Source organism: Gymnoscopelus braueri (genome assembly GCF_963280865.1).
Source record: "Gymnoscopelus braueri genome assembly, chromosome: 6".
NCBI lineage: Eukaryota > Metazoa > Chordata > Actinopteri > Myctophiformes > Myctophidae > Gymnoscopelus > Gymnoscopelus braueri.
Window position 1 is genome coordinate 52115512 of NC_137607.1, and position 19981 is coordinate 52135492.

General features: G+C 43.4%; 1 protein-coding gene across 2 annotated transcripts in view; it reads right to left on the reverse strand.

The window, feature by feature from the left end:
- Positions 1-19981, reverse strand: part of polrmt (polymerase (RNA) mitochondrial (DNA directed)) — an 86574-nt gene that overhangs the window by 15710 nt on the left and 50883 nt on the right. For both annotated transcript variants that reach the window (XR_013933361.1, XM_080431796.1), the window contains exons 15-17: positions 18724-18837; positions 5409-5461; positions 1043-1141 (exon numbers count right to left, since the gene is read on the reverse strand). Coding sequence is in view for 1 of the 2 variants with exons in the window: in XM_080431796.1 (XP_080287922.1) it covers positions 1043-1141; positions 5409-5461; positions 18724-18837 (266 nt within the window). In the remaining variant the exon portion in view is untranslated. The remainder of the gene's footprint in view (positions 1-1042; positions 1142-5408; positions 5462-18723; positions 18838-19981) is intronic.

Genomic DNA, 19981 nt, shown 5'->3' on the forward strand with positions numbered 1-19981 from the left:
CTGCATGTATTCATACATGCAATTACTTGCATGAGTGAATACAATGCATTTGGGGTTTTTGAGTCACAGGAGACACAGGGAGTCTGGGGGAGAAGTCTTACGGAAAGTTGGTTCTGAAAAATGAATCCGTATTGATTGACGTTTTTATTGACAAAACGTGCATATCAAAAGGATAAAACACAAAAAAAACTTGAGAGCCTATTTCTATGGTGGTCCTTTGAGGGGAATACTGTGTGTGTGTGTGTGTGTACTTGTACTGCTATTTTTGCGAGAACTAAATGTCCTTATAAAAGGATGGCAAGATGAGAAAAATTAGACGCCGTTTTAGGTTAGGACCTGTGTTTATGGCTAGGACTAGAGTTAGGTTAAGGATAAGTTTAAGGTTAGGCATGTAGTGGTGATGGTTAAGGTAATGGCTAGAGCAGGGCTACTCAACTTAAGATGGCTCAGGGGCCACTCAGCAAAATACCAAAAGTCCAAGGGGCCGCAAGCTAAAAATTACGGTCCTATTTTGGATTTTTTGATTTTGTAACACACACTACACATTGTTATTGTTATAAGAAAATGTAAATTTTGACATCATATTCTTTTCACTGTACCTCACTGTACATCAGTTCAGCAAAAGCTAAGGTATGGCAAGGTTAGGGTTGCCAACTCCCAGAGATTGAATTAAGGGACACCTATCTTAGGCGCGTGGCGAAGCCGTGCGGCCGCAAAAAATTGGGGGTCAAGCCCCCCATAAAACCCGAAATGCATAGAAAACTATGCATTATACCTGTAACAATTGACGCACCTGTATGTATGTCTGTCTGTTTGTTTTTGATTTTTTTTTTAGCAACCCATATATTTGAACGGAAATGTATATTTTTATCCTGTGCTTAAAAAAAAAACATGAGGGGCCGCAGAGACGCTGCGTTGGGGCCGCATGCGGCCCGCGGGTTGAGTAGCGCTGGGCTAGAGGTTAATTGAATAGTCAATGGAAATATGTCCTTTGTGTAGCAGTAGAAGAATGTGTGTGTGTGTGTGTGTGGGGGTTGCATACCTGTAGCAACGGAGAGCAGTAAGCATCATGTGTGTAGAGTCTAGAGAGTGAATGAAGTTAGGAGGGAAGGCATTCTTCTGTTTCATCGTGTCTGGTCTCCTAAAGACGTTTGGAGCATGAGCGTGTGAGAGGTTACACAGACACACAAACAGCAGTGCTCATCCTGTTGTAAACCTGTCTGTACCTTCACTTTGTCTGTGTTGCTATGTTTTTTCTCTGATGTTCACAACGACTCCACTGTCTACAACCTTTGTTTATAGAACCTGCTAAATCACAGCTACACCAACTAAGAGTAATCTGGTTATCTTGATCAGTGTTGCCAGATTCTATGAGAAAAACAAGCAACCAGGTCTAGGAAAACCAGCCCAAAAGAAGCGACTATGGGCCACATGAGCACTTTAACATACATCAGCTATTTGAAAATAGCAGATCTACAAGCTCACAACGCGTCGTGATGCGACGCGTTGTGAGCTTGTAGATCGGCTATTTTCAAATAAAATCTTGCGGGGAAATTATAATTGGCAGATCTGGCAACCCTGACGGGTTCTAATAACGGTGTGGCTAGTCTATGACATCAGTCATCTATGATGATAATACTCGATACTATTATTGTCTCCATATATGGTTCAGGTTCCTGCCTGATCTGACCGCCATTGTCATCCATTATGAAATGTATGTTATATTTCAAAAAATATAAAATATGTGCGCAAGAAATGTGGAGTGGATCAGTCCAGTGGTTTGGGAGATTAGCCCCGGACAGACAGACTTATATGGACCCATTTCTAGACTACAGAGCCACGCCGTGAAAAGCAGAATCAAATTTGTGCGAAGCAAATACAGCAGCCAGCCTTTGGGTGTTGTTGACAAAACTAGCAGTGAGAAAGCACCCTTCTAATGCTGTCTACATACAGTATATTCCCATTATCCAGAGATTTTGCCGCATAGAACATTTCTAATGGCCTCTAGTTTGTGTTTATTTGCCTTTCAATTGTTAAGACATTTTCATAGTAGGTCCCAAGGATTTAAGGAAAACCAGATTCGTTCCTTGTTATCTCCCGTCAGTAAAACCCTGTGAGCATGCTAAAAACATCAGTGTGATTTTAGATGCTCAGCTTAACTTCCAGAAGCACATCACCAACATCTCCAACGACTGCCTTTTATCATCTAAGGGACATATCTAAAGTTAGATCATTCCCGTCAGTCAGATTCTGAAAAGCTGGTTCGTGCTTAATGCACTCTCTGCTGGACTGACAAAGCAGGTGTTACATAAAGTCACTTGTTCAGAATGCTGCTGCCAGAGTAAAAAATTATGTTTTTATACACACTCTCTTTTTTATCTTCTCTTCACTGGCTCACCGACTTTAAAATGCTTCTTATCGTTTTTATATCTGTGAATGTCTTAGCTCCTTCGTATGTTTGCTGTCATGCTCACTGCATACGCACCGACCACATCCCTCAGATCATCAGATAAAGGTCTGCTCTCTAAACCTTGAATGAAGTCTAAATCAGGTTATGCTGTGTTTTCAGTTACTACCGTCCTTCCCTCTAGGGAATTCTATACCACTTGAACTAAATAAACGCATTTTCGGAAAGGGAGGTGCATGATAATTGATAACTTTCATGCACCTCCCTTGCAAACAAACAAACAAAAGTCCACTGTGCCATCCACTTGAGTTTAAAAAAAAAGTTATATTTAACGATTCTTAACGTGTAGAAGCTAGTGAAACGTCTCAGTCCTGTACGTCTGGCTGTATGAGAAAAGGTAATGTCTATACTAGGTTTGGCAATGACTTATCTAAATCTGCAGGACTTAAGGCTGCAGCCAACTTCTTGCGTGTATGAAGTTCGGCGAGGTGATAAGAACAAAATGACTTGGTTGTGGAGCCAACCAACACATTCCTTTGCCAAAGTCTCTTTCGGCACTTCTTGCACCTCCAAGATTTTCTAACTAGCCAAAATCACCACAGATGACAACAATGAGAACATTGTGTGTGATTGGTCAGAAATACATATTCCGGCCCGGACCGCTGGCCTAGCGGGCACCTAGGCTCCATTGCAGCCTGACAGCGTGTCGCGGGTTCGAGTCCCAATGCCGACGACCTTTGCTGCGTGTCACTCTTCGTCTCTCTCTCTCCCCATTTCCTGTCTGTATACTGTATACTATCAATAAAGGCTGAAAAAGCCAAAGAAAAAATCTTAACTAATGTAACATTCAGTGCTCAAAGAAGAACCACATAGAGTAGGCAAAAACGATTTTGGCCACATACTGTAGGACTTATACGATTTCGGTTTGCAACTTTAAATACGGTAGTTTCTCTAGTCCAGGGGTCTTCAACGTTTTCAGCCCAAGGACCCCCTAGCTGAGAGAGATGAAGCAGGGACCCCCATATTGTATAAAATTATTGTGTTTCAGAATCAACTTTTTTTGTTTACATGGTCTGCTCTTTTTCCCCTCTACATCTATACCTCTTTGCCAAACATAGCCGATCTACAAGCTCACAACGCCTCGAAGCGCGAGGGGCTGTGAGCTTGTAGATCTGCTATTTTTGGCTAAGTTCTCCTCAGAAAAGGGATGCTAGGTTTCAAGTGGATATGGTAAAAAAAAACATATGATACAAAGATTTGGCGGACCCCCTGAGGATCCCCTAGGGGTCCCGGACCCCCTGTTGAAGACCCCTGCTATATGGTATACAGGTTAGCGGTTTGACCTGAATTCACTATGGTCACTGAAAGCTAACAAGGGCCTCTCACACATTGTCTCCTACTGAGATGCACAGTAAAGGACACTACATCTTTAAAATGGATGAGACCGGGAGAGAAGGCAGAGCTCTTGGAAGCTATAAGGAAGGAGGGAGAAAAGTCTCCCACTTACACACCGTCTCTAAGGGCTATTCTAGTATCTTTAATTACAGAAAGTATGAGTGTGCACATTCAAAGAGGTTTTTATTTGAAACTCACTCATAAAAGTACTGTATGTGCAGTGAAATGTTGGTGTGACACGCTCCACAGACTGTGCTAACACTTCCCTGTTCCTGTGCGTATCAGTGTGTGTGTATGTAAAGTATCAGAAACCATAAACGGCATGTCGTTTGTCTAACACTGTCAGCCTATAAAACGCTGACGGTTTCTCCGTCCACACATTTCCACTTTCCGACCATGACAATATCTCCCCTTTCTCTCTCCCCCCTAAACTCTCTTCATCGCTGTCCCCACTCACCCTCCTCTCGCTTCCTCCGTTTCTCCTCTTCGCCCGGTGTTTTGTTATTCATGGGGAGTAGTGCAGCTGTCATTGGCATTGATGCCGGTGGAGGAGCAGGGTGAAGATGGGGCTTTGGAAGGCTGTCAGTCTTTTCTAAATCACCCGCGTCCCATTTCCTTCCTCATTTCTCTCTCTCTATCAACATCTCTTCTATTTCCTTCACACAGACCTCCAGATGGCCTGCTGCTCACCACTTCCCCAAAAACCCCGGTTCTATTCCTGCTGTTTTCTCTGTACCTCCTCGACGGAGGTAATGTTTTTTTTGCCCACGTTGGGATGTCTCTCTCTGTTCGTCCATCTGTCTGTATGTTAGCAGGGTACCTTGAGCAGTTCTTGAACAGATTTGCACAAGCATATAACTTTCCACAAAACTTGGTGGAAAGGTTGATCCTGGGCTCTCATTGAAGAACCCTTTCACTTTTCGCTACGACTGGCCATTTTTGTCTGAGCTTCTAAATGGAGGTCTGTGTGCTCTACTAAGCATATTTTCTAGTTACCAGTGAAAGAACGCAGATGACAATATGAACAGATACACATCCTCCTATAATTCTACAAAGCTCTGTGTGGTGAGCCCAAAATCGTGGTGAGACCAAAATCGTGGTGAGACCAAAATCTCTTCTGCCCGGTTCTCCTCAGTGCCTGGAGCAATTGATCTGAATTTGCACACAGCCATTGACCATTACCATGTGCACGGAACAGCGAAGCCCGTTTTTCGATTTCACCAAATGTCAGCTGTTTATTAGCGTTTTTGTGTTCGCTGGCTCCCGGGTTGCCAGATCATGTGCGCATATCCCCCCACGGGTATGGACTAGTGAAACATAAATTCTCACAATGATTGTTCTCTGGCACAGTGGCACTCAACTGTTACGTCAAGCTAATTGGTTATATGCTTGCTAAAAAATGTGGTCCATGTGAGTAAGGTATGGTGATCAAAGTGGGGGAGTGGTCAGTACAGTAGTAGCAAGGTATCCATGAGGTTGATCATTTGTGTCAAATTATAAATAATTCAATTATAAAAACACTTCCTTTTCCTACGTAACACCCCTGAATGAGAGAAGGAGTAGAGAGCAAGCTACTAGAAATCGATAGATTAGCAGGAGGACTTACGCTCTGGAATCACTGCACACCTGGTAGGTGATCGGTTGAAGGTCATTCTGCAACTGGTGGAGGGAATCAAAGAAGAATGTAACATTAATCACACATGATAAACAGATTGTGATTTTAGAGATGCAGTATTAATATAAATGTTTCTTTGTCTAAAACGTGATTATCAGAGCTCTTGATACAATCGCTTGACATGATAAATGATAACTAAATATAGCATTACATGTAATTAAAACTGCAGATGGCTTCTGCTGCTTGGAAACCTTCTACACTGCAACAGTGGAGTGAGATGAAATGCAACTTCATTATGACATGTTACATAATCTTCCCTTTAGAGACTCATTCCACTGAGTCCAAAGTAATCAGCACAGAGAGCACATGATTGCATGATAACGTTTCACCTGTTGGACATTTCCATCAAATTGATATTTTAGGGTCAAGTCATCATTTATACATTTTAATTTCATCCTTCAGATTAACCTACAAGTGCAGTTCAGAGTTGATGCTTAGCCTCACTGATGACACTCCAGGGTGAAGGATATTGTTTTAATGACTGACCAGGGTTTACATCCCTGACTGTATCGTTTATGTCAGCCACATTCTCATGTACACCTAAACCAGTAATAAGTGAACTTCATAGTTACATACTCATACTGTAGTATCCTTGCAGTCCCCCTAAAAGCCATGACCAACATTTCACGAAACCGATACAGTGTTCTCAATTTACGGTACTTCTCCCAAGAGCTCAAGTAATACACTTTCTATCTTAGAAATACAAAAAGTGTCTCAAACAGATTTCCCCGACAGTTGCAAGCGGGAGTTCATATCTTTGAGTGAAGCGGTGCGACGTGTGCTTGAGAGAATAGACTTAATTAGGCTACAGCGTGTCCAATCCTTTTCACATGGACATCACTATGTACCCACAAAGGAAGGATCTGTGTAATTAATCCTAAAAGTCAGCGGATACTTAAAAAAAGTCAAAAGAAAAGCACTAGAAACAGACGTGGCTAAGTGACATTATCATTTTTTTGCGACTTACTGGAACGCATTGCCGGTGGCAATTCATCATGAAAAAATGATAATGAATGGCCCCTTTTTTTAATCTCTGCTGAGTATTTTTCCACCCTGGCAATGAAAGCAGCGGTTTGTAACGGAGAGAAGTCTCAGCGTCCCTAACTGTAGAGCATGGGGTCTTCAACAGGGGGTCCGGGACTGCTAGGGGGTCCTCAGAGTTACTACAGGGGGGCCGCCAAATGTTTGTGTGATAGGAACGTTTTTTTGTTTTTTTTTACATTAACCACTTCAACCCTAGCATCCTTAGTCTAAGGGGAACTTTAGCCAAAAAAAAAAGCTGCGCTGCGAGACGTTGTGAGCTTGTAGATCCGCTATTTTTGGCAAAGACGTTTGGTGTAGAGGGAAAAAAGAGAAAACGGTACAGAGCCAACGGTCAAGTATTGAGGCTTTAAGTTTAATCTGCGACACAACTTTTCATCTTCATCTCTCTCTCTCAGCTATGGGGTCCTTGGCCTGAAAAACTTAGCAGATATAAAATAGCAGATATACAAGCTCATAGCGCGGCACCGAGTGCCGCACTATGAGCTTGTAGATCTGCTATTTTTGAAGACCCCTGCTGTAGAGTATGGCAGGTCCATGTAGTTAGCCCTGCCGTTCCGAGCCAACTGAGGCAGTCTCCTTACCATTGATAAAAACTGGCACCCTGGCACCAAGCCAGGGTGAGGAGTCCAGGCTACTATCAGGGGCGAGAGGCCAGCAGTTTCCTCTCTGTTGTTCTGCCCCTCATCCAAGACAACTCATAACATTAGCCTGTTTACCTTGTATTTTATTATTTATTTGAGTGTCTGTCCGTCCATCGTCCTGCCCGTTCGTTGAGTCTATCAGAGTTTTCGTCAGTGACGAACCACTACAGGTTGAGAACCCCAGGGGGGTCCCCACATGATTTTAGGGGGTCCCCAGATGAGTGACAATTTAGGACTTTTAAGACCCTTTTTAATACCTAAAAAAATAAAGCAAGAAAAGATAAGACCATTACTGCATCAAAAGTAAACTAAGTAACTAAGTAAACTATACTAGAAAAACTGGTCAAACATTGGCCAAATTGTTAAATATAAGAAAGAGGGAAAAAGATAACTGATCTACAAGCTCACATCGCCTCGCTTGTAGATCTGCTATTTTCACAATATTTATCTGTGGAACCGAGTCAAACTAAATGTATTGCCTCAACTCCTACATTCCAAGTGCTTATCAGGGTGGGGGGGGGGGGTCCCCAGTTAAAATATGATTATTTTGGGGGGTCACAGCCTGAAAAAGTTGAGAACCACTGCACTGGCTCAAATGCTGATGGATGATTATGACGTGTTTTTTGTTTGTGTGTGAAAATGATTCAGCATTTCACTGCCATCATATCCACAGTAATTAGACCACTTTCATATTTTCTCAGCATGAAGTCTGTAGGAAGTCATGTTGCTAGGCTTTCAATTTAATGCAATTCCGGGACCCATGGGTGGTCTTGAATATGAGTCCCAGGGAAATGCTATGCATCCCAAATAAGATTTGGCATTTTTGGTAAATTGCAGGGTTTTAAATTGTGTTTGATCTTACAGTGTTAAGGTTATAATTATGGTTAAATTCATTCATTCATGTCTATGAATTCACTGTCTGTCTGTATTGGTGAATCCTTTAAAGAGGAGGCGATAGAGACCGCTTACTCTTACAGAGAGAAGCTTATTGGATCCACACGTTGAAGACTGAATGTCCAAAAGAACTTGACAAAGAGTTAATGTTGAATTGCTTTCTATAGTAGTAGCCTATAATTGACTGTACTCTTGTGGGTTTGTAATTTGAGAAGAACTAATAATATTTAATATGTTGTGATTGGCTAAATTACTGCAAAAAGAAAATACATACAGTAGGTCACATGCGCCTTGGCGGGGCAAACGCTGATGAAGGCCTGAGTAGCCGAAACACGTCGGTTAGTCAGACTGCTGCTGAGGTATTCTTTTTTTTTTTAAATTCACCTTGTGAGTGCGGACTGTTTCTATAGACTGTTCACTGAGAGTCTGCACCCGTATATCCTGCTCTGAAACTATTGACAGTAGAGCACACTCAGCTTGGGACTTCTGTCCCCTAGTATTTGGATGCGTGTCTGTCTGTCCCGGGCATAACTCGGACACTGTCCAACCCTGTCCTCTCTCTTCTCAGCTGAGTGCAAACACAAGCATGCGTATCTCACACACGCAACACGCTTAGCGAATTACAACTCAACCAGTTCAGACTCAGACCTTGCAGATGCACAAACGGTAAAACAAATGGTGATTTTTCTGATTTCTGATTTATTAATTATTTAAAAAATGGCGAGGGTAAAATATCATGCACCCCCTGGACGCACCGATAGTGAGTTTAATGCATTCCTTTGGAAAAAAGTGGAAGATTAGTGGATCAAATCTTCCGGTTCCCAGGCGTCTGCTCTACCTCAGCGTTTTCAAGTCTGCCAATCACAAGCGACTTTGAGCTTGTTTTCCTGTAAATTCGTTTGTAAATATTGGTAGTTTTTTTGGGCTTGTTTCTAAAGTTTGGGTTGCAGCCTATAATGTTGTTTAACCAGTGGTTCTCAAATATTTTCATGTCAAATTAATCTATTTGTCCATGGACCCCCATCTGACAATATTTTGTGCCAGGGACCTTGTAAAATCTGGCAACACCACTCTACCTCCTGAGCCACTGCCACTCACAGCAGTGACTCATGTAAACACCGAAGAAGAAAACAATTACTTTCTTTAATTCTGATTTCAAGGTCCTTGGAATTACTTTCCACCCTCATTTGAGCCTACTGTACTTCTATATTCTGTGGGATGATAAACATAGAGGATCCGGGAGTTCTTTGATGTGAACCTCCCTCCCCAGCCCTCTTTATAGAGGTTACTGTGCCCTCATGTTGTTACTAGCATGCTTGGCCTCATGGGGGTGGGGGACGTTTCAGGGGAAACAACTACAATCTGGCTGTGTCCCTGTGATAACTAACTTATATGTCCTCGCATGAAGGTGTTGCAGCCAGGCGGCAAGAAAATGAAGGAAATGCGGAAATGTGGTTTTATTACCGTAGTAAACATTTTCATAAACACTTTGTTTATGTCGCTAGTTTAAAGTCTTCTTTCAATTATCATGATATGTGTTTTTGTAAATGATGCTCCCATTCATTTTAAAATGAATCATAAAGGGCATACTTCTGGTTCTACTGGTGAATGAATACATATTTTAGCTGGCCTCCAGGCAACTGCTTGACGGCACATTGAAGGTCAGTGTGTGACGCGTGCCAGAAACATGATCAAACGTTATAACTCATGAGATAGAAGCACGGTGTGGTAAAGCTCCATTAGTATCTGCCTCATACCATCTATCTGTATCTCATCCATCACTGACATGGGAGGGGCCGGGAGGGGACGCCTGCACATCGTTCATCTCTCCTTCATCTCCCATTTCAGGTCATCAAATACAGGTTAGACCACGGTAAAGCATAAGCAATGATGTAAGTGGCGAGGATGAAAGAAATGCAGGTTACGCTCTAACGCCTGAGTTATACTGTACTAGCCTCGCATGGCCAGACAATATCACACGACACACTGTGTGGATAATAGTCTGGTTCCTATCAACGATAGATTTTTTTCCAAGGGGCGGTTACAAAAAGATCCAAACGAACTCTATTGGTTAGACCTAAAACCAATCAGAGCAGTGCTTCCTGCTACGTCACACACAAGTGCCGGTGCTGAAATAGTAAACAGTGAAAGCTAGCTCCACTCGTATTTAGTCTGGTAACCAGATGAAACTATTCTTAACACATTGACTGCCAGAGTTTATTCATAATGTACTCACCCCTGTGCCAGCAATTTGCGTGTTTTTTAATTTTTTAATTTTTCATTCAAATAAATTCTCTGATTGTGGTGTTAAGCACATACGACAGTTCCACCAGTAGAGAGCAGCAAATCCACACATTGATCACCTCGCTCGCCCCCTCCCAAACAGGCCCACGTCATATCCGGTCATTCACAGGATGTTATGTTTTCGACAATCCCTGATCCGCTGATCGGCCTGAAAACGATGTGATACACTACGACGATGACTGTTAGTCACCCGGACCAAAGAAAATAGAAGTTGAGCTGTCCGTTCGTTTTTTAAACTGTGTGAAAAACCGCGTTTTTCCCTATTCTGGCCGAAAATGACCGGAGAAAAACAATGTGACACGGAAATGAATTTTTTTTTTACATCCGGTTCCGGGTGAGTGTGACGTAAGTGGAAAACGAAAGTGCTGATGAGAAATAAACAGAGCCGTGCGATCACAGATTAAACAATGAAAATTCAAAAGAACGCATCAATGCGTTCTTTTGAATTGCTGGCACGCAAGCGATGGATTTGAAAGAACGCATCGATGCGCTCTTGGCAATCAATGTGTTAACACATCTTTCTTTCCAACAAAAGCTTTAAGGGCAATTGTTTGTTCGTCTTTTAGAAAAGAAATATTTTCTAACGCGTTTACTACCGATGCTATGGCGGTGTCCATCTTTGTTGTGAAAAACTGAAAATGAGTCTCCTGCATTGTACGTCATTGCTCCAAATAAGGTGATAAGCCCGCCCACATTTGGATACTGGGCCCTGATTGGTCCCTCACGACTTCGGAGGGAGAGAAATGAAATCTCTATTGAGGGGGGCCAGACCTAATCTGCCGAGGGCTAAAGTGCGATGCAATTTTGCAAAGGTAGATTCGTCTGGAACCAGGCTAATACTGTACATACAGTAGTTGCGCGCGGGTGTCGCGTACAAAAAATAGCTGATCTACAAGCTCATAAGGCGTTGCGCTGCGACAGGTTGTGAGCTTGTGGATTGGCTATTTTCGGGTGCGCAACACCCGCACGCAAGTACGTATAAATCAGGCATAAGAAGCTGCCTAGCAAAGTGTAAAGGGAGTCACCACACTACAACGTACCCCCCATTCATCATAATAAATCTACACCAGGTGTGCATGCGGGTGTCTGACCTATGAGTTATAATGAGCAAGTCCTTGGCCAGCTCGGTTGTGATGTCCATGGAGGGTATAGGGCCCCTGTGGAGCAAATCACCTAGACGACGACCGTACAGAGGGCAGTGGCTTCAAACAGCCATCAGTAACCATGAAAAAGCAGCCATGATGATACCGAGAAGGGAATCCCCATTCATCACAGGGTGGCTCATAACACACAACTCATCTGGCCCTGTTGAAGAGCGGCCCCGCCCCGCCCAGTACCCCCCCCCCCCGGTTCCTCTGCTGATCTGGGTCACCTAGTCCTGTCGCCAGACTCCCCTGGCGACAGGCACAGACATTTCTCTACAACACTATGGTAAATGTATTCACACACGTGCGCACACACACGTGCGCACACACACGTGCGCACGCACGCACGCACACACACACACACACACACACACACACACACACACACACACACACACACACACTCAGACACTTCCCCTGACCTTTTCCAGACTTTCCTTTCTTCCAAACTTTCCGATTTTCTTCTCTCTTTTTTTGACCTCTCGGAGATTTTTAAAATTCAAACTGCATTTATTATTTCAGCCTAAAATGCCACAAGATTTTGCTAGATCAGCATTGGTACCCCGGGACATGCTCACTTCTGTTCTAAAGCACTGGGGGGATTGAGAAGTGTGTGTGTGCGTGCGTGCGTGCGTGCGTGCACACATGCGTCAAAACCAACATTTGGGGACAAAGTCTCCCAGTTAGAACCACCTCATTCTGAAGGTACCGCAAAAGCAAAGTAGGCCAATACACAAATGAAGCGTTCCATCTGCATACAGTAGCAAGACAGTAAAATGGCTAAGTAGAAAGAAGACTTCTTCTTCACCTTCTTCTTAGAACAGATCAGCACAGAAAAAAGTCAGATATATCTAGCAATTCATTAGTTGCGCTGTAGTTCAGTGCCCCTTCAAACTGCCGGACTTTTCCTTTAATCCGGTTTGGTGCGGCTACACCTCATTGTGCTGGGAAATCGTCAATTAAGACCCAAGGTCACCTAAACCCACTCTCTCCACACAGCAGGGGAGGTAAAGGGAACGCTACCGCATAAGCCCACAAATCCATCCTTTGCCTCCCATCGTGTCATCCACCAGGAGAGAGATTTCACTGTAATTTGCCTAAGAGAGGGTGAGGGGGGAAAAAAACAAACAAATAACTAATCTGGAGCCGGAGAAAAAGTGACCTCTGATCTGATAAGTATCTTCAAATCCTGTTAGGCAGCCCGACTGCAGCTTCATCACTTCTCATCAGCCATGGAAAATACACACATCACATGAATGTAGGAAAAGCCATTCATACCATGTGCCTGTAAGCACACACACACCTGCAGGCCAGCACACTGAGTGTCTGATTAACAAAGGCCCACACCTTTGTTCTCGCTTATTTACTTTATACTTGCTGTTACTGGCTCTTCATCTCGTCTGTCTTGCTATTGTGTAATTACCAACGACCCCCAGTCTCTCTCTCTCTCTCTCACACACACACACACACACACACACACACACACACACACACACACACACACACACACACACACACACACAGCGGCGGACTGGCCATTTGGCGTACCGGGCAAATGCCCGGTGGGCCACTGGGCCAGTGGGCCGCTGGGCCACAAAAAAAAAAAAGCAGGGGCCTCAGTGTGGCTGCAGAGTTCATGTGCAGGGCTTGACAAACCCCCCCCCACCCCCCCCCCCCCCCCCGTTGACAAAACGGCCCGGGGGGTGGTGGGCCGGTTCGGACCAAAATGCCAGGGCTGAATTTTGGTCCCAGTCCGGCCCTGCACACACACACACACACACACACACACACACACACACACACACACACACACACAGGCCAGGGATTTACAAGCCACCGGGGTAAAACGCGATTTATAGTTAGTCGCGCACCGGTGTCACACTCCGAAAATAGCCGATCTACAAGTTCACACGTTGCAGCACTCCGGTGGAACCAAGAATAAATCAGGCGTAATCCATCTACACGGGGCACCGGTGACCTTCCTGAATATCTGAGATTTTATCATTGCTATTGTTCAATGCGCGGCAACTAGATTAGAGAATTACTCTGGAGGATGAGACAGGCTATCCAGGAAACCTAAGCAGAACATGATGGATAAACTACAGTTCTTAGAAAGATATTAGGTAAGGCTGTAATATTAAGGTCGGGTTTAAAATTAATTTTAAGCATTTTAAGCATTTATAATGCATTATAATAATGCACTTATAAAGCTTCATGACCCTCGTTATAAATGTTTATAATTATGCATAACAACTTATAAAAAAGACACTTTATAACTGACGTTATGGTAGTTATAATGAGCTGTTATAATGCATTATGGTCAGCACTTATAATACAGTACTTCATAAACCTTGTTATAAGCATAATTATAAACATTTAAAATGAGTGTTATTATACCTTATAAGTGTATTATAATGCATTATAAATGTGCTTATAATGCATTATAGACCTGACATTTAATATACAGTCTAACTTTTCTCTCCGCTTTTATATTCCCATATTTAGAACGACGATATGCACTGACAAAGGTCCTATGACCGAAACGTTTGGTACTTTTTTGCACCCATCACCTAGTCCATGGGTGGGCAACTTTGATGATGGAGGGGGCCACTATATTTCCACACAGACTCCAAAGGGCCACATTGCTTATACCGTCGGGCAGACAACTCTTATCTCCGTATTTTAACTTTTTTCTTAAATTAATAAATGCCATACTTCGCCTGATTTCTTTTTAGCATTTTTTTTGGAATCCTGAAAAGTAACATTTTGTATTTCAATTCAAATGCATTTAGTTATACTTATGTTAACTTTATGAACTTAAATACAAATACATTGGACATAAAAAAGACGAATTTGAATACTAGTCATTAAGCTACTAACATAGTTTATGTAGAGAGCAAGTCTTTTTCTGCCAGTTTTCCTTTATTTTGAGACTACCGCAGTCAGCCCTGAAGGGCGTAACAGTTTACCCCATATTTAGAACATGTCATACATGTGTGATGCCATTACAGGAGGTGACAGCAAGCCCCCAGAACCGCGGTAGAACAGTGAAGCTGCGGTCGACTGGTGGTCAAATCTGAGAATGCAATACTTCCGCATTTAAACCGCTACTGCGCATGCTTCTATGGTCTGAAACGCTAGTGCGCCTGCTCTATTGGCTCCAATATTGGAGCCAAGTAGAGGTACTTCCGGGTGCTTCATGCGCTGGTGAGAAACTTTCATTGAAATTAATAGGAGGGGGCGGGGCAGACCGCCCTCTAGTTATATTATAACTCTATGGGTGACAGTTGTGTATAGTGTGGTGGGGGGGGGGCATACATCTTATTTAAATTTCATTTATTCATTCATTTATACCTCCATACATTAACTCATTAAAACACTGACTCGTTGATTCATAGCAGAAGTGTGCAGGAGCTCCATACTAATGAGCTGCCTTTTGCTGCCATGCATGTTTGAAGAGAACAGAACGAAGACGACAGCCCGTTTAGAAAATGGCGTATACAGAACAATTTAGCCCTCCAGAGAAAGGCAGACAGTTCAGCTCATGTGGCGCCAGCGCGCCCTCCTCCTATACCAACACCGAGAATAGAGACGCACCCTCCCTCAGGAGAGAGACCTACAGTACCATCTGCCACCCTCTCTAACCAAATACACCTGCTTATGAGGGGTCTCTCCTCCCCGCAACGCATCCCTCCTCAGCTCTGTGTCAGGCTGAAAGAGCAGGCTGCACGCTGGGCATTCTGACAGACCTGCTTAAGTCTGGGCCTGGCAGACACACACACACACACACACAGACAGACAGAGTCACACAAACACAGACAACGTTCATCTCAATTTATTTTGTGTATGCACATAGCACACGGAACTTGTACATGCTGCTAGGGCTGTCACGGTTACAAATTTAAGTTGACGATTAATTATCACTCAAATAATTGCGATTTACGGTTTAATTGTGCCGTTGAAAATGAATGGAACATTATGAACACAAATTACATTTCTGTTTGGCTTTTAGCTTTCGGAGACAAAAGTTGCACATGGCAGATATGACAAATAACACATATTTAATTACTTTATACTTAAAAATAAACATTAATAGTGGAAATAGCCGATGACGCGTTTTGAGCTTATAAATCGGCTATTTCCACTATTCTTGACATTTAAAAAAATATATGACATTTTCTAACATGGAATTGATTATGACGATTATGACAATTATGCAAAAATAATTGCGATTATATCAAATAATTCGATTAGATGATTATGTAATAATTGTGACAGGCCTACATGCCGCATGTGCTCCTGCATACTCACACGACCGCACGTGCACGCACCCCCCCCCCCCACACACACACACACACACACACACAGGAATGCTATCTAGGAGACGTGCTGGCACACAGAAACGCTATCGGGAAGACACGCCGCCTGTCAGAGACTCTGTAGTGCTGCAGATCTGTGGCGATGCTGCCGAGAGCTCCGTTACAGTCAGACCACTCAGTACTATCACGGTACACCATCAGAGGTGCACTCGTACACTAGTAAAAACCCTATCGGCCACTCCACTTGGGACAGGCCCTCTGCTAGGACATTCCATCCACATGATGGCGAGGAAAGGGGGGGTTAAGAGAGCCTTGGTGCCCTGGGGTACCAGAAAGTTGACTGAAACACCAAACGCCATTAACCCATTAAGACCTGAAGCCGATTCTACAAAATGCCTTCTAAATCCCAACGGTATTCTGAAAAAACATACGTTTCTATATCAGTGGTGCTCAAACCTTTTCATGTCAAGGATGTATTTGGCCGCCGACCCCCATCTCCAGGGACCCCCAGAAGTAAATATTTGAGGTAAAAATCGCTTTAAAATAATATATATATATTCAAAGATTTGCACACATTTTCACGATTTAAAAAAAATGGCAGATCTACAAGCTCGTAAGTGCCGCGCTACGAGCTTGTAGATCTGCTATTTTTGAATAGCCCAAAGTGTAAAATAATGCTTTTTAGCTCAAATTGAAAAATGACACAGATTTTATATGTCAAGGACCAGGTCTTAATGGGTTAAACTGACCCTGATGTGTTTTTTCCAGAGGAACAGCCAGAGTAATAGGTGAGAGAGAGAGAGGGAGAGAGAGAGAGAGAGAGAGGACAAGCAATTATAGATTACGATCAACATGTACGGTTGTACAAAGTGAATATGATTGTAACTATTAAAAAAAAGTGGTCCCCCGAAAAAAAAGAAAAGAGTAGAGAAGTAATGGAGCACTAAAGGGACAGAGGGGCAGCAGACAGACATGAAAGAAAGAGAGAAAGAAAGAGAAAAGAGTAAGTAGATATTCTCAGCATATGGTCTAAAAATAACCAGCAGGGGGTAAAGAGAGATAGCGGGGGCGTGTTCACACTTTAAATCCTGAGGTGTTTTACGGCATCAGCCTTCGGCCTTGACCCGACATCTTGCGGCCGGCCAACAGAGAAAGTACAAGATTTATTATGGCATGTTCCACAGCTGAGATCTACAGCACCAGGACATGCATTGTACCTGGGGTCTGTACGTTTGTCTCCAAGTGGAATGTGCACCTTACATGCATCTCTGTGAGTTTACATAGGCAGCGGTCTATGGTCTTCTTTCGACCCAACAGTCGAAGATACAAACGGCACAGAGCAGCCGGCGCTGACTGAGTTCAAGGAGGAAACCAATTTAGAGGAGACTACGTGATGAGACTCGGAGCTAAAGTGCAAGCAAGCCACATGACTACCGTGATTTATGCTGAACTTCATTTGAAATTCCATAAAAGTCCAATAAAATACAACAGGCAGGAAATCGTGCCGTGAAATGATGATGCCAATGATCCTGCAGTCGGGGGAACGCTGCGGGGAAATACCAAGGTTAAGATGGGCCGAATCTTCTCAACATACACTGTAGAATCCTGAGTGTTCATTTAACTCTGAGTGTACAAATGACCCACTAATGGACAGTGTTGGGCATTGAGGGATGGATGTGTGTGTGTGTGTGTGTGTGTGTGAGAGAGAGAGAGAGAGTCACACTGGTGTGCGTGCCGTGAAACAAGTCCAGATGTACCTTGGGATTTTGTGACAACCACACATTATTACTGCAATATATAATAATTCATTTTTGTGCCTTGGGCACAAAAACTGTTAGATGGAGTTTAGAGTATGGCCAGAGAAAAGGCTACTTTCAGTTGTCTAGAACGTGTCGAAAGGGTGAGACAGCAAGAGCAGGGAAAGTACAGGAATAGAACCTTAGAACAGAAAGGTCACCCAATAATGTGCAGAATACAAGGAAATGGGAAAAGGCCTTTAATTGGCTAAGCCGTCTGTCTTTTCGGACTGATTAGGCAAAGAGCTGATGCTAAGGCATTCAGCAGAACGCAACTAAGACCAACAAGCAGGTCATTAACTTCACTTCTGACATGTGACATTTATTGTAACAGCATCTGCTGTAACTGTTAACCTACAGAAATAACACCTGCTTACAGTACATTTCCCCCTTGAAAAGGCCAACGTTTAGATTATGTATGACGTCAGGGGAAAGCTATGCAGCATAATGAACCATAAAAAGTGAAGGATCGGTGTCGAACAATTTCATTCAATGTCTCACAGACCAACGCCTCGTTTGCCATTGCGCTCTCACCTCAGATCAGGGGTGGGCAACTTTGATGATGGAAAGGGCCTCTATATTTCCACACCCACTCCAGAGGGCCACATTGTCGGGCAGACACCTCTGTATTTTTCTTAAATTAATGCCGTACTTACTTCGCCATTCTTTGTCACACAAAAGTAGCAAAAATAGCCAATCTACAAGCTTGTAGATCTGCTATTTTTGATTTGGAATAACATTTTCATTTAATTTCAAATGCATTTAGTTATAGTTATGTTTTATGAACTTTATGAACTTAAATACGAATACATTGGACATAAAAAAGACAATAGAGTTTTAATACTAGTCATTAAGCTACTAATATAGACTGAAGTAATTAAAGCGGGTCATGTTTGCATCTTTGGAACTGTAACAGCTGAAATCAATAATATATCAGTATTCTGATATCAACCTGCGGGCCGCAGTGAAGGTGGGGGCCGCATGTGGCCCCCGGGCCGCCAGTTGCCCATTTATGCCTCAGATGAAACCAAGCTTTCAACATACAGTGGGCTCTCATGACATCAACCGAACCCTCCCCCCGCATGCGTTCTGATTATCCTTACCACTTTGATGCGTTTACGATGGTAGGGCTGGATGACGGGCAGCCCTAAGGGTGTCACCCACTCGACGGTATGGCCCGTCTTGGAGATTAACCTCGCGCTGTCTGTCAGCCAGTCCTGCAACACAGGGAAGACAACAGTGGTTGAGAGTCAAGGCACAAGGAAGGCACTATCAGAGCAAAGAAGGGCCCTTAACCAATGTCTCAGGGTTGTAGAAAATGTCTTACCATTTCTGTGTGTATGTGTGTGCAAGTGTGCGTGTGTGCGTGTGCGCGCGTGCATGCATGGTTAAGTATGACAAGATCAGAGCGAGGAATTTCAAATCATCAGGAATGACAGCTGGCTGACGAAGTTGTTCTGCTGTGAAGGATTCAATTAATCATGCTGTAAAAAGAGTGCTTGGAACAACAAGTAGGATGCACTAACTTTCCCTCCAAGGCCTAGAGATGGATGATGCATTCATCCATCCCGTTCCTATATTTAACCTGTTCCAGTATTCTACAGGAAACAGGTGGTGCACGTTTAGTGTGGAACAGGTGAAGAGCTGGTGCCCCCCCCCCCCCGAGGATTAGAAATCAACAGTGTTGTCTGCATGAGCAAAGTCTCTGACGCACTTGATCTGGGAGGCCTATTAGTGTCCCACCGGCATTCATGTGCAAGCATGCACCCATGGGTGGGCGCGCGCACACACACACACACACGCACACGCACACGCACTCACGCACACGCACACGCACGCACGCACACGCATGTAAGAAAGGCAAATATGCCCCAGAACAGAAGCCTGCAGGTATAGCAGCTTGACCCAGAAACAAATTTCTTGTTTGTTTTCCATTTGACCATCCCTTCACTTGTTTTCCCTTAGAGGGGAACTAAACCCTAGGCCACTTTTGTGCCAATTTTGTGAGTTTGCTGCCATCTAAAGGTTAAAAATCATCTAAAAGGGCGAGAGTGAGCTTAGTACGCGTGATGTACGCCACACAGCTGCAGCCAATAAACTTAGTTGACTATTGTCAATTTGGCATGATCACATTGGCACTGTTATTAATTGGATTAGCTGCAGCTGTGTTGCTTACGGTTCACCTTTAGAAGTGTTTTAAATCTATGGATGGTAGAAAAACTCAACATTTGGGAGCCTAGGGTTTAGTAGTTCCCCTTTAATACTGTAGATCCTTTTCACGGCAGACCTTTTGATAGGTAAACACAGCTGAAAGTAATTCATTTTGGATACGTTTCATTTACAGTAGAATAGATGTTATGG